The 23,643-nt window shown below is 37.0% G+C and overlaps 2 protein-coding genes across 4 annotated transcripts in view; both read right to left on the bottom strand.

Moving 5' to 3' along the window:
* NKAIN2 (sodium/potassium transporting ATPase interacting 2) overlaps window positions 1-23,643 on the bottom strand; it is a gene marked incomplete at both ends in the record, with an annotated part of 1,067,732 nt that overhangs the window by 33,204 nt on the left and 1,010,885 nt on the right. The gene's annotated exons all lie outside the window — the stretch shown is intronic.
* LOC308266248 (peroxiredoxin-1-like) lies at window positions 1,619-2,224 on the bottom strand (the record flags this gene model as incomplete). Its single annotated transcript, XM_080700351.1, has 1 exon — window positions 1,619-2,224. The coding sequence occupies one exon, from the start codon at window positions 2,222-2,224 to the stop codon at window positions 1,625-1,627; it is 600 nt and encodes a 199-aa protein (XP_080556477.1). The 3' UTR covers window positions 1,619-1,624.

The following is a 23,643-nucleotide window of genomic DNA, read 5'->3' as shown; positions in this document are numbered from 1 at the left end:
GTGGGTGGATACTTTTATTAGTGCACTGTAATTATATATTATAGTGAGTTTCAAAGTGATACAAACATATATGCACACAGCACTTGGTGTTGTGTTTCCCTCCAGATTCCACCCTCCCCCATTTCTCCTTGTACATGTTAGCGAGATAGGTAAAGATACCTTCAGGTATGAGCATAGTGTTATTTGAACTTTTTCCTCCATCAGTCTCCCTCTATCCACTCCCCACCTCCCTCCCCCAGTTCCCCTCCACTAACTCCACTGGTTTCTCTCCTAATTTATTTTCTCCTTTTTTCTCTCTAGTTCCACATATGAGAGAAAGCATATGATGCTTGACTTTCTGAGACTGGCTGATCTCACTTGGCGTAATAGTCTCTAGTTCCCTCCATTTTCCTGACAGTGACAGGTTAGCACTTTGAGACAGACCTCTAGAGGTAGAAAGGCTGCGAGAGAGAATAGAGAGGGAAAAGGGAGGTGGTTAGGAAATCCTCCAGAGCTCAGAAAATAGCTTGAATAATATAGACTGTACCTAGGGAGAACTCTTTGAAGAGAAGGAATGGTGTACAAAGTGGAGAACAGCAACATATTCTTATTGTTGGTCTGATTTCCTGCAATTAAAATAAGATAAATTTTATTTTTTCCTTTTTTAAAGATGGCTAGAATAATAAGAGTAAGTACATGTGCTATTATGCTAGGCAAACACACAATTATCCACTTGTGAAAAAAATATGCCAGTTGTTTTAGTCATTGGTATTTATAATGGTTTGGAGCTAGACTGTTCTTCCCCCGTCCAAATCTCATGTGCTGAATGCGTGGTCCCCAGTGCAGCTTTTCCAGAAGCATGGCTTTGGCAAGGGATTGAATCAAGAAATATATGAATGTCAGTCACTAAGCCAAACATGAGAAAGAGGGAGGAGGAGGGAATGGGGCAGGAATTGGGTAAGGGATAATTGGGTGATGTGTGCATGTGTGTCTTCACCATCTTGTACTCCATTAAGATGTATGACTAAAATGCACCACTAAAAAATTAAAAACATAACTGAATGAACTAAATGAATGGGTGATAACTGTTGGCAGGTGGCACATGGCTGGAGAAAGTAGGTCACTGGGGGAGTGGCACTGGGGACTATGTCTTGTCCCTGGCTCCTTCCTATTTTTCTCTTTTTCTGCTTCCTGGCTGCCATGAGTTGAACAAAATTTTCGCCATCATGCCCTTTTGCCATGTTGTTCTGCCTCACCTCAGTCCCACAGTGATGTAGCTCTCCCACCCCAGACTGAATCCTCTGAAACTCTGAGCTAAAAGAAACTTTTTCTTTCTTTCTTTTTTTTTTTTAAGAATCATAAAGATCGCAGTTCAAGTTTAATAGACACTACAAAAGATAATGGGCTGATGCCCTGCTACTGGTACATCATACACATCAGAGAGCCTGTCCCCATTATAGCTCAGGCCATTCCCACCAAGAGAAGGCTAGCCTCCCCAACCCCTGTAGGAAAGCATGTCTTACTCCATACATCTTGTGTTTTAAGCATGAGAAAAATATAAAAGAGGCTTTGTGTTCATGTCTGGCCACTGCAGCTTGGCAAAAAAAAAAAAAAAAAAAAAAAAAAAAAAAAAAAAGCCCAGCGCTCACTTCTGCTTGGAGAAATATTCTTTGCTCTTTTGGACATCAGGCTTGATGGTATCACTGCCAGGTTTCCATCCAGCCGGGCACACTTCCCCATGTTTGTCAGTGAACTGGAAGGCCTGAACGAGTCTCAGAGTCTCATCCACAGAACGGCCTACAGGAAGGTCGTTTACAGTGATCTGCCGAAGGATACCCTTATCATCGATGATAAAAAGGCCTCTGAGAGAGATGCCTTCATCAGCCTTAAGGACTCCATAATCCTGAGCAATGGTACGCTTAGGATCTGATATCAAGGGAATATTCATAGGTCCCAGTCCTCCTTGTTTCTTGGGTGTGTTGATCCATGCCAGATGACAGAAGTGAGAGTCCACAGAAGCACCAATCACATGGCAGTTGAGTTTCTTAAATTCTTCTGCCCTGTCACTGAAAGCAATAATCTCCGTGGGGCACACAAAAGTGAAGTCAAGAGGGTAAAAGAAGAACACAACATATTTTCCTTTGTAGTCAGACAGGCTGATATCTTTGAACTGGCCATCTGGCATAACAGCTGTGGCTTTGAAGTTAGGGGCAGGGTGCCCAATTTTGGCATTTCCTGAAGACATCTTGCTATTAGCGGAGAAGACGCAAACCACGGCCGGCCAGGAAGAGGACCTTTTTCTTTTGCAAATTGTTTATGCCAGGTGTTTTGGTCACAGCAACAAAAGCTGATTAACATACCATTCAAAGCAGAGCTAAGTCTAAATCTTTTTATTTTTATTTTTTTTCACCTCCATACAACAAATATGATTTGTTCACTTCTATTTCACCTGGTAGGGAATTACATATCACCTTGATATCATTACTGACTAAAAGGAAATTATATTTTTTCTCTCTATAACTAAATCAGATTAACATTTTTTGCATGTCCACAAATTAAATTATGATTGTAGGTCCCAGAAATTCACTTAGACGTTAATAGATAAAAGGAAACTGAAGCCTCTTGTTAAGTTAAAAAGATTCCATTGTAGTAGTTTAAAGTAACATCCTTAATGTTTAAAATATTATATTTTGACTTTTGTTCCAAGAAGTTAAAATAGCAGGAGGAATTTTTTTTTTCTATACCTTGAACTAAGATTAACCAAAACTTCTGGCTATTACCCCCAATCCTGGATATTACATATGTAACAAACATAAGAAGACTCTGAAAAGCAGGACCTACTATGACCTTGAGACCGAAGAAGGACATGAGAGTGAATTTTCTCTCTGTTTCTGTCTCAGGTGAAAGTATGTGATTTGGTGCTAAGGAGCTCACAATCCAGAAATGTCAAAGGTCACAGGTTTTTAAAAGCCCCAACAAAGTCCTGCTCTCTCTGGCCAAAGGACCAGGAAAGGGACAGCCAAGAAAGTCATAAAATTTAAAGAAAATGTTACCTTTTCTTTATCCAACACCACAGGAAAAACAAACAAACAAACAAACAAACAAACAAACAAGAACAAGTCTAACATCACTCTCCAACTGCATCAACAAAGAATAGGGAGTTAAGACTTGCTGCCAGGTTGTGGCATCTGGAGGTCAAACAGGGATTCTGTACGTTCATTACTACTAGAAAGTAAGACGACCTTTCCTCACCTCCTGCCCTGCTCTACCACCAGACTGAATTCCACAAATTATTGATAGTCAATTCTGCCAGCTATGTCACTTGCTTACAAGTTTAATTCGGATGCTAATCACATGCTCCCAGCATCAACCACTGACTGATCACATATTTTCAGTCACCAGGTGTGACGGGGATTCTATTCTGGCTGGATTTAATCTGGATGCCATGTTGATACTCCAGATACTCTTTAGCTCATTATAATCTCATTGTGATGGTAAAAATCACACTCACCAGTTCCATGACAGATCCATATATCCAACCATGAGCAAATTAGGGGGGGAAATGGTAGCACTTTAATCCCTGGAAATCTTCCCTTTCTTCGAAAAGCTCTGATGACAGTATGCATGCCCCACTCACTTATCACCGAGTCCTAGAAAAACTCAGACCCCCACACCTGCTCAGAAGGACTGTGTGGTTATTTGCAAACAGTTTTTAGTAGGAACAGACCTTTCAAATTTGATAACACCCTCATCCTTATATGTGAGGGTCAGTGAAGACCTATGGAGAATCTGGAATTCGAGCATCACTCTGTAGTAATAGGAACATCTCCCTTCCCCATAGGAGTTGTGTCAGAAGAGGCCTCATGGAGAATCAGGACTTTTTATTCAGCAGCAGTGAGGCCAATCCCTTGCCCTTCTGGCATCTGTGAATGCAACCTGGCAGCAGGCGACAATTTTACCCCATAGTGATATCACTGAGGGGAGAGTAAGGAGTGAGAGCTTCATCCTTAATGAAAAGCCTTTTCTACCTTGAGCCTCAATGGAAGTTAAACGAGGGGTTTGGATTTCCATCCTCATTTGATAAAAATGAGTCAGCATCCTTCTTTCTCCTGTCAAAGTGGTATCAGAGGAATCATCTGAAGCAGAAGGTTTAATTAGGATCTAGAGTCTCATGACATAATACCCCAAATGTCCATGTTTCAATTAAAAATTATTCATCAAATTGAGAATAAGGATCTCAAATTGAACAAAAAGGCATTCAATAGAAGGTAACACAGAGATGACAGACATGTTAAATTCTCTGACAAATATTTTAAGTTAGATATGCTCAAAAATAAAAATAAGTAATTATAAATATGGCTAAACAATGAAAAAAGGAGCCTCAGCAAAGAAAAAAAAAGATGTGAGGAAGAATCAAACTGAAAAATTTAGAACTCAAAAAATACAATTATCAAAATAAGAAAATTCAACTGAAGAATGGAGGAGATGGAGGAAAGAACCAGCAAACTTGAAGAGAGAATAATACAAATCACTTAATTTGGTCACAGAGAAAAAGCAGACTGAAAACCACGAATAGCACCTTAGTAACCCAGGGGACAATAACAGAAGAGCTACTGTTTGTGTCATTTGAGTTCCAAAAGGAAAAGAAAAGGAGGACAGTTCCAGAAAAGTGCTCAAAGATGCAATGATTAAATCTTTTTAATCTGACAAAAGACATAAGCTTACAAATTCAAGAAGCTAAGTGAACCCAAACAGGATAAGCCCATAAAAGTGTACACCAAACTACACTATTGTCAAACTTTAGAAAACTAAAGGCAAAAGTTTTGAAATCAGAAACAGAACCATTTATACACAGCTACTTTGCAAAACAGAACGTTTTTTTAAACAATAAAACATGCAAATACCACATGCAATTGCAACCCTGGGCATTTATGTCATAGAAATGAAGTTCTTACATACAAAACCAGAACATTAATGTTTATAACAACTTTATTAACAATAGCCCCAAACTAGACACAATCCACATATTTTTCAATGTATAAATAACTAAACAAATTGTGGTGTATCTGCACTATAAACTACTATTTAACAACCATTTGGGAGGGACTATTGATAGATGCAACAACTTTAACAAATTTCTGTGGAATTGTACTAATTGAAAAAATACAACTCCAAAGTTTTATGTATCATTTAATTCCAGACATGTAATTAATTCCATGCATTTGAGGGCAACTGGGTAAAGAAAACAGAGGACATCTTGTATTATTTCATAAAATTGCATGTGGTCTGCCACTATTTCTCAATTTAAAAAGCTTAATTGAAAAGACTATATTTTGCAGTATTATTAGTGTTAATTTTTTGTAGTATAATTTTTAAAATTTAAGTATATTTAAGCTAAATGTACTTATTTTCTTTAATGCAAAAACATTTTAATTTGGAGCCTTTTTGAAAATTAACTTTTTTTGTGCATGCTTAGCATTGAACTCAGGAGCAGTCTACCTCTGAACTAGACCTCCAGACTCATTTTATTTTTTATTTTGAAGCATTAAGTTTTTAAGGGTCTCACTAAGTTGCTGAGACTGGCCTGGAACCTTCACAGTCTCTCAAGTACTAAGATTACAGTATTATCTAACACTTTTGATTCTTTGAACCAACATGGAAGTCCACAATAGTTTCTGATGTTAGTACAATACGGAATCATCAATAATTCTCTTTTTGACTTGGGGTGGAAATGGGGGCTGGCAAACACTACCTTAAATCTGCAATTATCTCATATTCTAAGTAAGTTAGTTTGATGTTTCATTTAACAATCTATTTTTGTTCTGAATTTATAATTCTTCTCTAAGCTTATGCTTTTTGTAGTAGGAATTTGAACAGGGAAGCATTGTATACTCATAAAGTATACATTTAAGTTGCAGATGATTTTTACTTACTCTTTTCATCTTTTCCCATTTACATAATTTGAGATTGCTTCAGCAAAAAACTCTAAAGTGATTATATCAGTGTTATTAATCAAGCTCTTTTTATGAAATATTTTGTTATATGGGCTTATATAGATAACATCTTGGTTGTCCAAAAGATGATTCTTTCCTCATTCCATTCCACTGGCTGGACCATTCGGGAACATGTTGCAACTTTTCTTTTCTATAAATAATCCAGGTGAGGTTATCAACCTACAATAACTCATGGAAGATTACCTTGAAGGCTATTGTGAGTGTTCACAGCCTACTGGGTCAGAAAAGCTTTTCAGAGGATCAGAAACATATCTTAATACTAGCCCTTAGGTATTGTGTCGCACCACCAAGCATGACTGTATTAAACACTCCTTAAAAGATTAAATACAACTAGACATACATGCAAACTTATATTATCTACTTAAGGTTGGGAATGCTGAACAAAATGCTAGCACTGGCTTAGCCAATCATTTCCATTATAACTTGGTCTAGAGACTGGTAGATTTCTTCAGTCCTAACTTAACCCAAAAGTTACTCAATTTTCAGATGCTTGTGCATCTGAAATACTAGTAAAGTTGGCAGAGCAGACAATATACAGGCAGGGTAAATGATAGCTAATAAAATCCAAATGTCATGGCTAACCCTTATCTCAGAATTAAAAAAATTAGACTTTTTTTTTTTTTAAAAAAAAACACTGTGCTGAGGGCTATTGCTCAACTATTCTATATGTATGCCAGTTGGGTAGTGACCAAAGAAATGCCTAATGTAGCACAATAGAAATGCCACAGAATGCCTTAGGTTTTAAAAGTAGAAACCCTAAGGGAGTTCTCAACTCAAACTATCAACTGAAAATAATTGGAAATATAAAAGCTACTTATTAACATCACCATACTATTTTAATAGTAAAACTAAGCTCACAATTGTGTGCTTGTAATATACAAAAGGGACCATGATTTACTTATAAAGAATCATTTGAGGCTAAGAGCACAATTTAAAAATGATCTCTGTGTAAAATGTAAACAATCAGTACTAGCCTGCAGAATTCTGGGATATAATCAGTACATAATTATTTTAGAAGCAAATGTACAGGTAGCATCATTTTGCTTAGAGATAGTAGTGAACTTATAGAAAAATTAATTGGAGAAAAAGTAAGGCATTTGCTAAAAATAAATTAGTCCTTGCTGGATATTCTAATATTAATAGAAAAAGCTAGAAATGATTAGTGTATTTTATTAGAATGAGTGTGCTGTTTCAGTGATGACAATGAGAATATTGAGTCAAATTTCTTTGTAGAGACTAGAAGAGCAGACTATTTAGTAATTTTTAGGGGGGCATGCTAAAATTATATTAACAGCTCTTTCTTTTTCAGAGGTAATAGAAGATAAGGAAAATGTAAAATAAGTAATGTACCTGGGATGTCGACATATATTACACCAGTATATTGTAAGAAATTACAGATAAGATGACATCATGGTAATAAAGTATAAAAGCTATCCACTGAATGTGTACCTGTGGAAAGACCTAGTTTTAGAAAGGATCAATGATGCAGAGGTCAACATTGACCCAGAAGGCAGCTTCAAAGGTATGCTGATATCTCTTACCTTAAGTCCTGTCTTACATGCCATTTCAAATTCTTAAGGAAGTATAATGCTCTGTTGATCAAATCTGGTAATCATACAAAAGATCCCAAACAAGCAAAATGGAACAAAGGAGGTGAATAGCCTTACTTTCTTCTAGGTTTGCCGGTCTAAACCTGCACAAATAAGTTGATAGAGACCCTCAACAGAATTGTGACAACACCTTGAAGGTAACAGAGGAATGTGCTACCATGCATACTGTTCCATTTCACAAAATGTTCTTACCAAACATTGGGATAATGTAGATGATGATGATAAAATTTCCCGTACAAACTGATGGTTCACTGGTTTCTAGGAATAACACTAAAACCAGAGGAACTCTGTGTTTACTTCACCTTAAGATTTTAATAACAAGAAAGAATAGTTTATCATTGGTCAGCAATTAAAATTTGGAAGTCAAAGTCTATTCAGATGTTTTATCTGCAAATAAACTATTTAACATTTAGTAGAGGACAAAGAAAAATCCTCTCGCCCCCATAGATTGGTAAATATCCTATTACTTGCCCATGTTAAAGTAAGTATGATAAATACAGCAAAGCATTTTATATTTGGGGATGGTGAATGGGACATTGGTTTTGGTCTCTAAGATCCCATCTTGTCAACATCTCTGGGGAAATTTGGAGCCATTCAACACCCCTAGAATAATACAGATGTACCTATGTGGGTACAAGTTCTTTGAGTAGGCTAAGGCTGTTCCTTTTATTTCAACTGAGGACATTGAATAGGCTATTAAACTATGTAAAATAAAGCAATTTCCATCTTCTAGACTAGAATTTGACTTCTAGTTAAGTGTTTATCCACAGAGACAGGTCCCGAGTCCAGAAAAGCAGCTTGTCAATTTCATTAGGCAAGCTTCACATCTGACTTCACACCACCTTGATGGCTCTATGGTGGTTTTGGCATGGCTAAACTAGATGTCCCCATGGCTTGGAAGCCTATGCCATCCTCTTTATTCCAGTATTCTTGGCCTGTCCTGATTGATTATATGGTAGAATATAAGAAAGTATCATTACCCAACTTTAGGCATTTCTTCTCTTGTTAAGATGATTGCCAGAAGAGATGTTAAATGACAAATCCACCATTATGAAAAATAATTTATAATTATATAAAATGTATTTTGTTAATTATATAAAATAATAACAATATGAATATTGCTTTCACTGCACTAAAAACAGACAAACAAAACATAGGAAATATCCAAACATAGCAGCTAGAGAGAATAGTTGCTTCAAAATGTTATGGTAGACAGATGTACGATTAGAGTTTTGAAAACATAGTCAAGTAGCAACCTTAGAGCAATCAGTCCCTTTACCCTGACATCTGTGGGAACAAGCTTTATGCTTTATGAAAAGGCATTTTTATGTGGCATTCAGTAAAACTTGTTTCTGAAGCAAACTACTTGCAGCAATCTGTGACAGAGTGAGATGAATGGGAGTGAGGGCAGCAACAGAAAAGCAGGAATAAGATGTGGACAGGAGAAGACGCACATTTGAAGACCAGAGTTTTTCCTAAAGCAATTTTAAAGAGCACAAACCTAAATCAAAGAGTCACATAAAGGTCAATCAACTTTCCCAGTGTGTAGCAGTATAATCTAGTTGCACTGAAGAACTTTGGCATAAAAACTAGGCTATGATTGGTGTTCTTCGCTATCCCTTTTTTCTTTCCATTGGAGTTTTCCTTTTTCATATAAATCTTAGATGATCACCTTTCTACCTAAATCATAACCAATATGAGGATAAAAGAAATTGTGTGACATATCCTACAATGAAGGGGTTCATAAATTACTGGTGACATAATTATTATCAGTTAGGGATACATAAACTAGGAGAAACTGCAAATGTACTTGTGCATTGTATATTTATTTATGTGTCTGTGCTGATGATTGAGCCCAGTCCTTTGGGCATGCTAGGCAAGCACTTTACAATAACGTTATACCTCCAGCCCTGCTTCTAAGTTTTCTGGGCATGTACTAGCAACTTTATAGCTATTGTCCTATCTATTTATTCCAAAACTAAAAAGAGGGTTTCTGGCATTGCTCATGATTTATGAATGAGAAAACAGGCTTGGCAAAATTAAGAGATGATCCAAGATAACAAGGAGAGAACTTGACCCCATGGCTATAGGCCCAGAACATTATGTTTTCTACTCTTCCACAATACTGTTAACCTACTCAACAGGTAAGGAATACTGACAATATTCTCAAGGGAAGTGTACATAAAATTCTAAAAATTAGAGTGAATTCACTTTAGATATAAAAAAAGCTAAATTTAAGTTCACTTAATTTTCCACCTTGGAAATTTGAATACACAGGGTAATACTGAGCTTTGGGCCAGCAAAGCTTAGAAACAAGCAAGATTAGTAGCAGGATATAAAATCAACAAACAAAACCCAGTAGCTTTTCTACATATCAATAATGAACTCACTGAGAAAGAAACCCAGAAAGTAATTCCATTTATAATAGCCACTAAAAAACATACCAAAGAATAAACCTAAGAATGAGGCATGCACAATGAAAAATATAAAATACTAAAAAGAAATTAAAGACATAAAAGGATAGAACTCCCATGTTCATGAATTGGAATCCCTGCCAAAATGCCAGTGCTAGTCTTTACAAAAATGGGAAAAAAGACCCTGGGAGAACAAAAGACCCTGAGTGAAGAGCCTGAGAAATGCTGGAAGCACCATAGTATCTGATTTCAGACTATACTACTGGCCCATTGTAGCAAAACAGCATAGTTTTGGCATAAAAACAGACACACAGACTAATGGAACAGAACAGAAGACCCAGAAATAAACCCACACATCCTCACTCAACTGATTCTCAACAAAGGTGCCAAAATATGCATAGGATAAAGGATAGAACCATTTAACAAATGGTTCTGGGAAAACTGGATATGCATTTGTAAAGATTGAAGGTAGACTCCTGTCTATCACTCTACAAAAATCAACTCCAAATGGATCAAAGACCATAATAATGTACAACTTGAAACCACTAGAGGAAAACATTGGGGAAACATTTCAGGATATTGGCATAGGAAACACTTTCCTTCATAGGAATCCAAAAGAACAAGGAACCAAAACAAGAATTAAAAATTAGATTATATAAAAAGCTGAGCATGGTGGCGCATGCTTGTAATCCTAGCATTTGGGAGGCTGAGACTTGAGGATCGTGGTTCGCAGACAGCCTCACCTACTTAGTGAGGCCCTCTGCAACTCAGTGAGACCTGGTTTCAAAATAAAGAATTAAAAAAAATAGGGCAGGGGGTGTAGCTCAGAGCTTGAATACCCTGGGTTCCACCCGCAGGCCCCCCCACACACGAAGAATTAGATTATATAAAATTAAAAATCTTCTGCACAGCAAAGGAAAAAATCAGCAGAGTGAAGAGACAACCTACAGAATGGGAGAAATTTTTTGCTAGCTATTTAGCCAATGAATAATTAATATTTATTATATATAAAGAACTCAAACAACAACAACAAAAACAAAGCCAAGTAAATCAATAAAAATGGGTAAATGATCTGAATAGACATTTTCTAGGCAAGCAATACAAATGAAAATAAATATCATAAAAATGTTCAACATTTTCAGCCATCAGGAAAATGTAAATCAATATTATAATATTATTCCATCTTATTCAAGTTAGCTGAATGTGGTGGATCATGCCTTTAATTCCAGTAATTGGGAAGCCGAGACAGCAAAATTTCAGGTTCACAGCCAGTTTCAGCAATTAGCAAGACCCTCTTCAACTTAGTGAGACCTTGTTTCAAATTAAAAAACAATAAAAAGTAGGCCTGGGGATGTAGTTAAGAGGTAGAATGCCCTAGAGTTCAGTCCTCAGTAACACACACAGCCACCTTTTCCTCACACAGGATTCCATCTTCTCCAAGTTAGAAGGTTTATTATCAACTCCTCTTCCCCCCCAAAGAAGAAATAATGGCAAGAATATAGAGAAAAGGGTGTTCTTATAACACTATTGTTGGAATGAAAATTAGTATAGTCATTATGGAAAACACTATGGAATTTCCTCAAAAAACTAAAAATAGAACTACCATATAATCCAAGAATCCCACTCCTTGGGTACATATCTGAAGGACATGAAGTCAGAATACAAAAGAAAAACCTGCATACCCATGTTTACTGAAGTATTATTCACAATAACTAAAATATGGAATAGCCCGTTAGTGCCCATCAACAGATTAATGAAAAAATATCCACCATAAAGAAAATATGGTGTATATATCCACAATAGAGTATTGTTCAGTCAGAAAGAAAAAATCTTGTTATTTTAAGGAAAATGGATGGATCTGGACAATATATTACTAAAACTAAATAAGCCAGACACAGAAAGACAGGTATTACATGTTTTCTGTCAATATGAAAACTAAAATAAAACAAACAAAAGAATAAGCTGAATGGAAAGGAGGGAATATTGGGGTATTATGGTGTGAAAAAGAGATAAGGAGAGAAGAGACAGGAAGAGAGTAAAAGAAGGGTGTATGAACATGATTAAAACATAATATATGTATGTATGTATGGAGATAGCACAGTGAATTTTATTCATCTTTACAATTATTATGTCAATCATAATAACAGTAAATAGATAGATAGATAGATAGATAGATAGATAAAACAGCAAGGAACATTGAATTTAGCAACCATATAAACCACAGAGGTTTTAATTGCCAGTTGTGGGGAACTGTATGAGAACTAGAGTGAACCTCCCACTCATTTAATTACCATTTTATCTCTTTCAGTGGTTTTGACTCATCATGATTTTATAGTCCTCCTCTGAATTGTTTATACATGCTTCTACACAAGAGTGGGCTTCTTATATAAAAATTGTATTGGTGATTCACTAATTACCTTCAGCTTTCAATGTAGCAAAACAAGCCTCCCATTAGATGGATAGTCATGGGCCGTAAGGTTCCAAGAGCCTGGAAACTTGATCAATTGCTGTCCTTACTTACAAAGAGTTCCTACTCCTTCCATATCCTCACCAAAACTTATTATTTGTTTTTAATCATTGAAATTCCAGTTGGGTTTAGGTGAAATCTCGGAGTAGTTTTCATTTGCATCTCTCTGATTGTTAATGGTGTAGAACAGTTTTTTTCATGTATTTATTGGTCATCTGTATTTCTTCTTTTGTGAAGTATCTATTTAGTTCATTTGCCCATTTTTTATTGTGTTGTTTGGGTTTTTTGGCATTAATTTTCTTGAGTTCCTTGTATAATTCAATATATTAGTCCTCTTTGAGAGGAATAGCTTGTAAAGATCTTCTCCCATTCTTTCAGCTCTCTATTAAGGTTCTTTTTATAGTTTCCTTCATATTATGTATATTAATAGCTATATTATGTATATTATGCATGACATGTATATTAATACATGTGTATCCCATGAATTAACCCTCATTTTAGTTTCTTGTGCCCTTTGGGTCTTAAATGAGGTAGTTTTTACTCATGCCAGATGTTGGAGTGTTGGGCCTATGCCCTCTTCAAGTAACTGCAAACTTTGTGGTCTAATTTCTGGGTCTTTGAGCCATCTTGAGTTGATTCTTGTGCATGTTACTCCCATTTTTCTACATATAGATAAATAGTTCTGTTAAAACCATTTGTTGAAAAGGCTATCTTTTTTTCAGTGTATGTTTTTGGCCCCTTTGTTAAAAATCAGTTGACTGTAAGTACATGGATTTGTTTCTGAATCTTATATTTGATATATTGGTGTATGTGTCTGTTTTGTGTCAATGCTATGCTGTTTTTATTACGATGGCTCTGAATGAGAGTTTGAAGTCAGGTATTGTGATGCCTCCTGCATGGTTGATATCAAATTATTCAAGGAAACTTATGACGGGGATCAAGGCTACCTTTCCAGCCCCCATACATTGGCCCCTTTTTACTTTTTTATGTAAAATCTATGCAGTTATCCCAATCTACATCCAATACTGCTTGATACCCTCATGTTTTAACATACAGTGCTTCCCTATCCAACGATCAACCAAATTTAACATCATGCACTGAGTACCTACATGGAGTATTGCTATTCTAGGTGACTTCTCAGAGAAGTGTTTCTGAAATGCCAAAGAATACTCTTCACTCTGTGCTTATGTAGCACCCTCTTTTGATGCAATTTATTTTGTTTTATTCCAATTCATTTTTACTTAAATTTTTTTTGTGGTACTGGGGTTCCTGGAAGCCCTTCTACCTCCGGGCTACACTCCCAGACCTATTTTTACAAATTTATTTGGAAACAGGGTCTCCTAAGCCAGCGCGCGGGGCTGGCTTCGAACCTGCGCGATCCTCCTGTTTTTGCCTCCCAAGCGCGGGGATTACAAGCGTGTGCCACCACGCCCGGCTTTACATAAAAATTTTAAAAATGGGAATGGGAACATTCTTGAGTCTCCCAAAAATATCTTTTGTATTAGAACATTCTCTTGACTCTTTTTTTTTTGGGTCACCATTTCCCAATTTTCCACACCACCCACCAAGCTCCCACTTCTGATTTTTAATAACTATAGAATAATTTTGTTGGCTTTTGAACTAAGTTCAAATAGAATCTTGCTGCTTTGTATCCAGCAATTTTCACTGAACATATATTTTTGAGATAACTGTAAGATATTGCATGCATCTGTAATTCATTATTTTATTTCAACTGACATTCCAAAACATAGATCAACATATCCACTGTTCATTTTTGTTCACTGTTCTGTGGGTGAACAACTGGGGCTGTGTTCAGTTGGGCAATTATTTTGGTAGACTTGATTTGGTTCACATATACATTGTGATTGATATGAATCATCTACGCAGCTCTTTTCCTAGGGATTGGCTAACTTTTAGGCGAGATGATAAGGTCAACTGAACTCCATATTTGTCATCTCAGATATCTAGTCATCCATCAGGACAATCTGTGATTGTTCACATTAGGATAACAGGCTCAAAGAATGTTAACAGTAGTAGGTTGTATTTTTCAAAGTAGAAAGTTCATTGTCATCCCAATGTCAAAATCAATTGGAGTCATTATACAAAAAAACCTCTCAAGATAACACAACATATCTATTTATTTATCCCTTTGTTGAAGAACATTAGGATTGTTTATATTTTTGAGCCATTATGAATGAAGCTGCTCTAAACATTCTTTACAGATACTTTTGTGAATATATATTTTCAATTTTCTTAAAAATATCTACTAGTGTAGTTTCTGCATCATAATATAGGAGCCTGGCAGGATGGATGTGATGTGGGTCTCTTGAAATAATTAGTAGACATTATAAGCAATGAAAATTTTAAGAATATAGGTTAGTAATTTTCAAATTTAGTTTTATTTTTTAATTAAAAATTTTTATTGGTGCATTGTAGTTATATATCTTAATGGAGTTCAAGATAGTAGAGGTATTCATGCACATATCACTCATTTAGCCCTTCCCTAACTCTCACCCCATTCCTTCTCCCTTCCCTCCTTCTCATGTTTGGCTTAGTGATTGACTTTGAAATGTTTGTATATGTACATCATGTACATTAGGGAATTTTCCTCTTCCGCCTCCTGTCATACCAAGTTAAGCTACCTTATGCTCTTATCTATGGTTTCTCCTCCTTCACCTAGAGTTCCTCCTATGAGCCTTTTCCTCCCTAGCTTCTGCATATTAAAGAGAACATTCAATCTCATATTTTTTGTGAGTGACTAATCTCACTTAGCATAATGTTTTTCAGTTCCATCCATTTCCCCATAAGAGATGTAATTTTGTTCTTCTTTATGCCTAAGTAAAATTTCATTGTTTACATATCCCATAGTTTTGTAATTCATGCATTCATTCATCTGTTGATGGATATCTTGTCTGGTTTCATAGTTTGGCAATGGTGAATTGTGCAGCTTTGAACATAGATATGCATGCATTAGTTTGGTAGTTTGGTTTCCATTCCTTTGGGTAGATACCCAGAAGTGGTATTGCTGGATCATATGGTAGGTTTGTTCTCATTCTTCTGAGGATCCTCCATACTATTTTCCAAAGTGGTTGCACTAATTTGCAATCCACCAACAATGTATTAGAGTTCCCACTTCTCTACATCCTTGCCAGCATTTGTTGTTTGTGTTTTATTTATTTTTTTCAATGAAAATTGTAATTGCATACACACACACACACACAAATAGATACACATACTCATATATATCCCAAAATATATACATAAATAATTATGTTATTTATAATTAAAATTTTTTTTTCTTTATTGAACATAAGTGGTATACATTTAAATTATACTTGGTGCCCTCTCCCCCCCACCCCTGTTTTCCCTTCCCCCCTCCCACCAATGATTGTCCAGGGTAACCATGCCATATTCATAATTTTACACATATTTGGATGTAGACCCTCATTAATCAAGTTCAGTCTTCCTCCTCCCTTATCTTTCCATTCAAGCTTTGCTGGTATTTCCCCTCCATTACCTGGAGTACCACTGGTATCCTCTACGTTCCATAGTTTGGGCATATTAGAGGGAACATATGTCCCTTCTCCTTCTTTGTTTGGCTGATCTCACTTAACATAATGCTCTCCAGGACTTTCCATCTTCTTGCAAATGATATGATTTTGTTCTTTTTTATGGCTGAGTAGACTTCCATTGTGTGTATTTCCCAGAGTTTTGCAATCCATTCATCTGTTGATGGAGACCTGAGTTGGTTCCATATTTTGGCTATTACAAATTGTGCTGCTATGAACATAGGTATGCATATGTTGCTATAGTTCTCTGAATTCAACCCTTTTGGAAAAATACCCAGGAGTGGTAGGGCTGGATTGTATGGTGGATCTATTCCTAGCTTTCTTAGGAATCTCCACACAGATCTCCATAGTGGCTGAACTAGTTGCATTCCCACCAAGAGTGTAAAAGAGTTCCTCTTTCCCCACATCCTCGCCAGCATTTGTTGTTGTTTGATTTCCTTATGCTTGCCACTCTGACTGGGGTTAGATGGAATCTCAGGGTAGTTTTGATTTGCATCTCCCCGATGGCCAGTGATGTAGAACATTTTTTCACGTATCTATTGGCCCTTTGTATCTCTTCTTTTGTGAAGTGTCTATTTAGTTCATTTGCCCATTTCTTGATTGGGTTGTTTGTTTTGCTAGTGTAGAGTCTTTTGAACTCTTTGTATATTCTGAATATTAGCCCCCTATCAGAGTGGTGGCTGGTAAAGATCTTTTCCCATTCTGTAGGCTTCCTCTTTAGGTTATTGAAAGTTTCATTTGATGAGAAGAAACTTTTTAGTTTGATGCTATCCCACTTGTTAATTCTTGCTTTAATTTCCTGAGCTTTGGAGGTTTTGTTGAGAAAGTTACTGCCTGTGCCAATATGTTGTAGTGTTGAACCTATGCTCTCCTCTACTAACTTCACAGTCTCAGGTCTAATTTCTAAGTCTTTAATCCATCTTTAGTTGATTCCTGTGCATGGTGAGATATAGGGGTTTATATTCATCTTTTTACAAATGGTTAGCCATTTCTCCCAGGACCATTTGTTGAAAAGGCTGTCTTTTCTCCAGGGTATGGGTTTGGCCCCTTTGTCAAAGATTAATTGACTAAAGATGTGTGGGTTTGTTTCTGTATCTTCTATTCTAATCCACTGGTCAGTATATCTGTTATTGTGCTAGTACCATGCTGTTTTTACTACTATTGCTCTATAGTATAATTTGAAGTCTGGGATTGTGATGCCTCCTACATATTTCTTATTGCTGAGAATTGCTTTGGTTTTTCTGGGTCTTTTATTTCTCCATATAAAGTTCATGATTGATTTTCCTAGGTCTCTGAAGAATGTTGTTTTAATGGGAATGGCATTGAATCTATAGATCAGTTTTGGCAGAATGGCCATTTTGATGATATTTATTCTGCCTATCCATGAGCACGGGAGATCTTTCCATCTTCCAAGGTCTTCTTCAGTTTCTTTCTTTAATGTTTTATAGTTTTTGTTGTAGAGATCTTTTACATCTTGGGTTAGGTTAACTCGTAGGTATTTTATTGGTTTTGAAGTTATAGTGAATGGAATTGTTTTTTTTTTTTCTTTCATTGTGGATTCATTGTTGGTGTAAAGAAAAGCCACTGATTTCTTTAGGTTGATTTTGTATCCTGCAACTTTGCTGAATTTGTCAATCAGCTCCAGAAGTCTTTTGGTTGAGTTCTTTGGGTCTTCCAGATAGAGGATCATGTCATCTGCAAATAAAATAATTTTAATTCCTCTCTTCCTATGTGAATTCCTTTGATTTTCTTCTCTTGTCTTATTGCTGCAGGAAGAGTTTCAAGGACTATATTGAAAAGGAGGGTGATAGTGGGCATCCTTGTCTTGTTCCTGACTTTAGAGGAAATTCTTGTAGTTTTTCCCCATTCAATATAATGTTGGCTTTGTGTTTACAGTATATTGCCTTAATGATGTTGAAGTACTTTCCTTCTATCCCAATTTTCTGCAGTGTTTTTAACATAGATGGGTGTTGGATTTTGTCGAATGCTTTTTCAGCATCTATTGCTATGATGATGTGGTTTTTGTTCTTGGTTCTATTTATGTGGTGAATAACATGTATTGATTTGCGTATGTTGAACCAGCCTTGTTTTTCTGGGATGAACCCAACTTGGTCATGATGTATTATTCTCTTGATATAGTTTTGAATGTGTATAGCTAGTATTTTGTTTAGAATTTTTGCATCTATGTTCATTAAGGATATTGGTCTGTAGTTTTCCTTTCTTGAAGTATCTTTATTTGGTTTGGGGATTCATGCGATACTGGCCTTATGAAGGAATTTGGGAGAGTTCCATCTCTTTCAATTTCCTGGAACATGTTATGAAGTATTGGTATTAGTTGTTCACTGAAGGTTTTGTAGAATTCAGCTGTAAACCCATCTGGGCCTGGGCTTTTCGTTGGTTGAAGAATTTTTATTACCGTTTCTATTTCTTTGGTTGTTATTGGTTGGTTTAGGCTTGCTATGTCCTCTTGGCTGAGTGTAGAAAGGTTAATTGTGCTTAGAAATCTATCAATTTCTTCCATGTTTTCAAGTCTATTGGAGTATAAATTTTTAAAGTAGTTTCTGATAATCTTTTAATATTATCCCATATTTGCTGGATGTTTAGGTTTTGTTACTGTAAAGATTTCTGTATATCACTGACCGTGTTTTTGGTTTTGGATGTACTGTATTCTAACAGTGATATTATGTTTTCCATTTCATCTAATCTTCCAGAATTTCTTTCCATTGCTGTCTTCATTTCACTTATTGACTCTTTATTTCATTCCAGACCTCTTTCTGATTCTTTCTTAGCATTTCTATCTCATCTTTCATCTCCTCTATACTTGTTTTAAATCCTTTCATAATATTGTAAATCAAGATTCTGAACTCCCCTTCTTGCATTTCTTGTAGGTCAGTGTTCGTGATTTCTGTTGTCTCTTCATTATTCCTGGTTCTCATATTTATAGCATTCTCTGTCCTGTTTTTCTGATTTCTACCCATCATTTGTGAGTATTATGTTTAGACCAATCTTAGTATTAGGAGTTTAGAGGTCTCATCCAGTCAGCAGAGCTTTTCCAATGTTGAGGGTGGGTGATGGGGGAGGAGCTGGGGTGATGGGTAAAGGCATTGGATTAGGTAGAGAATATGTTTAGGTTGAGAAAGGCTTTAAGTATGATAAGGTAATATCTTGCTGAGAATGAGAGAGAGTTCATTAGTAGGACTCTTGTAGTTAGTACAGTAAGTATGGAGATATGAAATACTTTGAGTATTATACACGGAGGTATATTATGGGGAAAAGTTTTTGGGGAAAAGAGTAGATAGGTTGGTGTGGGGAAGTTTGTAAGAGGGATGAGGGAATGAGCAAACAAACATAAAAAAATATCAACACAAGATACCAAGCTAACTATTATGCAATCAAAGAAAAAGGAAAAGAAAAAACCAACCAAAAGAGGAAAAATAGAAAAGAAAAGAAAGAGGAAGAAAGAGGAAAAAAGGACAAGAATAAAATAAAAGGAACTGTGTGAAACCAGAAAACAAAGCAAACTATCAAATATACATAAAGAAACAACAAGTAGAAGTAACAGAAGGATGGGGGAAAAATAAAACAGAAACAACCATAACAAAACAAAAGCAATATAAAAACAAAACAAAACATCAGCAGTAAAGGAAAAAAAAACAGTCTTACTTATTTATGAATATGGGGTCAGGTCCATATAATATTTGAGTGTTTGATTGCTTTGGTAGCTTTCAGAATATAATCCAATGTCTCTTAATTTTCTTTGTACTCTATTTTCATCTTCTTAAGTTACACTCTCTGGGTGTTTGGACACCTTTCTTTCCTTTAACTGCTTTAGGTTTAGGTGTCAGGATGTCTGGTGTCACTGTTAATAGATTCTGTACAATCCCCAGGTTCTGTGTAATTCCAACCTGTAGTCAGCACCTCTGCACTCACTACCCTAGTTTCAGTCCTTTGCTTCCCTACAGCAGGAGTGGAGGGTATCCAAAGTAGGTTTGGGACCTCCCCCTGAGGTCCTGTGCAGATATTGCGTCTCGATGAATTTTCCTGTGTCTCTAAAAATTCTAACTGGGCTAGTCAGTGTGGTCCCAAGATGTACCCTGGGCAAAAGGTTGCTGGTCCCTGGACACACACTTACTGCCCGAGCACTGCAAGTTCCGAGAGTGCAGGTTGGGTGTACTGCTATTACTTGGCCCCAGTGTGAGTGGGTGCAGATGCCTAGTGCCTGCTGCTAGGCTTCACCAGTGTGCACTGGGCTGTGCTCTAGACTAGAGCTGAGTCTCAGGCTGCCAGGCGGGCAGAAACTCCCAGCAGTGGGCCAGGGATGCGGCGTAGGCGCATACAGGTCCAGGGGCACAGGAGCTGTGCAGTGTCCAGCAATGGTCTCTGCCTCCAGTGGGTCGTACAAGCTGGGGGCCTGAGGAGATCACAAGGCTGCACAGAGCTTTCGCCGCCTGGGAAGCAGGCTGCCGGCAAGGTAAGTGCCCGGGCTACCAGCCGACGGGCTCCAGCAGGGTGCAGAGACTAGGTGCACAAGGTGAGCACTGCTGAGCTTAGGGGTGGGGGTGGTGCATGAGCAGGCAACTAGCAGGGGGGGGGTCCTGGGTCACATACAGGGTGCACGAGGACAGTTCTGGGTTCTGTGGCGTGGGACAGAAGCCCAGGGCCAGTGCTGGACCTAGGGTGCACGCTAGAACCCTCAGCTTCCCTGGACGCACTCAGGTACCTGGCTTCCTTGGTCCCGGCGTGCGTGGGAATTCCTGTGTCGCTGTGGTCCAGTCTTTATTGGGCACACAGGATTCTGTCGTGGGCACTGCTCACTGCTTAAGATGAGGCTCTATGACCGTTTTCAGTCTCTGGCTATTTCGCTGGGTTGGTCAGGACTAGGGGATGCAGTTTGGGGGGGCAGCCCGTGCACTCTGCTCTGATGCCGGGCAGGCTGCCTGGTTGTATCTGCAGCAGGTCTGATGCCCGATCTTTGTTCTTCTTAGAGTTCAGGGTTTCCGCTGAGGTACCTGGATCTGTTTTGGTTCCTGGGATGTATTTATTTTGTTGATTAAGACTCTGCCTTCTAAGTAGTTGAACTTTATTTGTTTAAGCTACTGAGAAGTGCTGTGTCCCTCAGTCGCCATTTTGAATCTCCTTTCCCCTCATTGTTTGTGTTTTAAATAATTGGCATTCTAGCCGGAGTTAGGTAAAAATCTCAGGGTAGTTTTGATTTACATCTCTCTGATTGCTAATGATGTTGAGCATTTTTTCATATATATATATATTGGCCATTTGAACTTCTTCTTTTGTGAAGTGTTTAATTAGTTCACTTGCCCATTTTTTGATTGAGTTATTTGTTTTCTTAGTGCTTAGTTTCCTGGGTTCTCTGTATATTTTAGAACATTGAAAAAAGAAATCAAAGGAGACCTTAGTAGATAGAAAGATCTTCCATGTTCTTGGATAAGTAGATAAAATATCATCAAAATGGCCATTCTTCTAAAAGTGATCTACAGATTCAACACAATATCCATTAAATTACCAAGGTAACTTCTTACAGACAGAAAAATCAGTCCTTAAATTCATTTGGAACAAACAAACCATAAAAGCCCAGAATAGCCAAAGTAGTTCTCAGCAACAAAATCCATTCAGGAGGCATCACAATACCTGACTTCAAACTATACTACAAAGCCATAGTGATAAAAAAAACAGCATGATACTGGCACAAAAACAGATACAAAGATCAATGGAGCAGAATAGAAAACTCAGAAACATATCCGCACACTTATAGCCAATTGATTTTTGACAAAGGGGCCAAAAACATACACTGGAAAAAAGATAGCCTCTTCAACAAATGGTGTTGGCAAAACTGGTTAACTACATGCAGAAAAATTGAAATAAACCCCACTTTCTCACCCCACATGAGTCAATTCAAGACAGATAAAAGATTTGGAAATCAAACCAGAGACCTTTCAGCTCCTTGAAGGACGTAGGCCCAACAATTGTAACACATAGGCACAGGTAAAACTTTCTCAAGAAGATCCCAGAGGCACAAGACACAAAAAGGCTGATCAATAAGTGGGATTGCATAAACTGAAGAGCTTCTGTAAAGCAAACTATCAAAACCTCAACAGAGAGCCAACAGAATGGGAGAAGATTTTACCAACTATTCCTCTGATAGAGAACTAATATCTAGAATATACTTAATTTCATTTTAGACTGGATAGTTATAAAAGGAAATCCTTTTCCCAACAATTCATTACACACTAATCTTAGTTTTGTTGTGCCCACCATCGTCATATATGTGTAAGATGTTCAGAACTGAAGGAATCAAAGTGACATTTTACAAAGATGAGATGTGGAGAAACAATCGACAACTCATTAAAAAGAGTGAAGTTAGGGTTGTCAGAAAAAAACCCTGAGCATCCTTAATGACACTGCGTGATACAGCATCCTTAATGACACTGCGTGATACAGTGTGGATGGGATGTGGATTTAGGCTGTTTTGAGTCAGAAAGAAGTTGGTCCCAGTAGATAAAAAGCTTTTTGCTGGAAAATGAATAAGTACAATGCCTTATCAGTGGGCTCTCAAAGTTTAGCTATTCCTATTTCCTATGTCTAGTGAGTTCCAATCTTATATCTTGGACTAACTAACTTACATGATTATGCCTTAGGATTTTATGATTGAATAGTGACAGGAAGATATGTCTTACCTAGTCTAGATACCCAATGGGAAGATAAGTAATATCTCATGAATGTATTTTGAATGTACAACATGAATGTTCTTTGAGTACCTAGGAGAAACAATCAGTTTTTCTCTCTTTTCAACTGAAAATGTTCAACACATTCAGACTATATTCAGCATTCTTGCACAAAAGAAAGCAGATTTTTCCTTTTTGCTCACAATGTCTATTGTTGGTTGAAGTAGTTTCTGTTGTTGTTGTCTTCCTTCTTGTTAAATGTGCAAAGGCTGAGAAATGTTAGCTAATTTTGAGATTTTTAATGAAATAACTTTCTAAAAGAGAATTTTAAACATAGGGATCAAAAATATTTCTCTTACTTCTATCTAAATATTTGAGTCCCTTAAAAAGTTTTCATCTATTCTTTCTTAGCAAATGCTGTTCATATTTTAGCTCTATTTTTACTATGTTTCTGTCAAACCATTTCCATCCAGATTATCAGTTACTGTCTCACTTTAATTATTGTATCACTAAAGTCTTCTCATTATATACTTGTCAAAAATATAAAAGAGAGTACAGTGTTTACTTAGTCCATTACAGTAACAGAAAAAAGAGAAAAAAAAGAGGAAAAGTGAGGGAGGGAGGGAGAGAGAGAGAGAGGAAAAAGGAGGAGAAGGAGAAGGAGAAGAAGAAGGAGAAGGAGAAGGAGAAAAGAGAAGAGAAAGGAAAAAAGGGAAGGGTAAAAAGGAAGAGAAAGGAAGGGGAGGATGCTCTGTAAATTAAAAATCATTATTTAAAAATTGCAAGCCGGGCATTGTGGCACATGTTTGTAATTCCAGCATTGGGAAGCTGAGACAGGAGGATCATGGTTCGCTGCCAGCCTCAGCTACTTAGTGAGGCCCTTTGCAACTCAATGAGACCCTGTTTCAAA

This window comes from Muscardinus avellanarius, assembly GCF_963383645.1.
Source record: "Muscardinus avellanarius genome assembly, chromosome: 8".
NCBI lineage: Eukaryota > Metazoa > Chordata > Mammalia > Rodentia > Gliridae > Muscardinus > Muscardinus avellanarius.
This window is presented reverse-complemented; position numbering and strand designations above follow the sequence as displayed.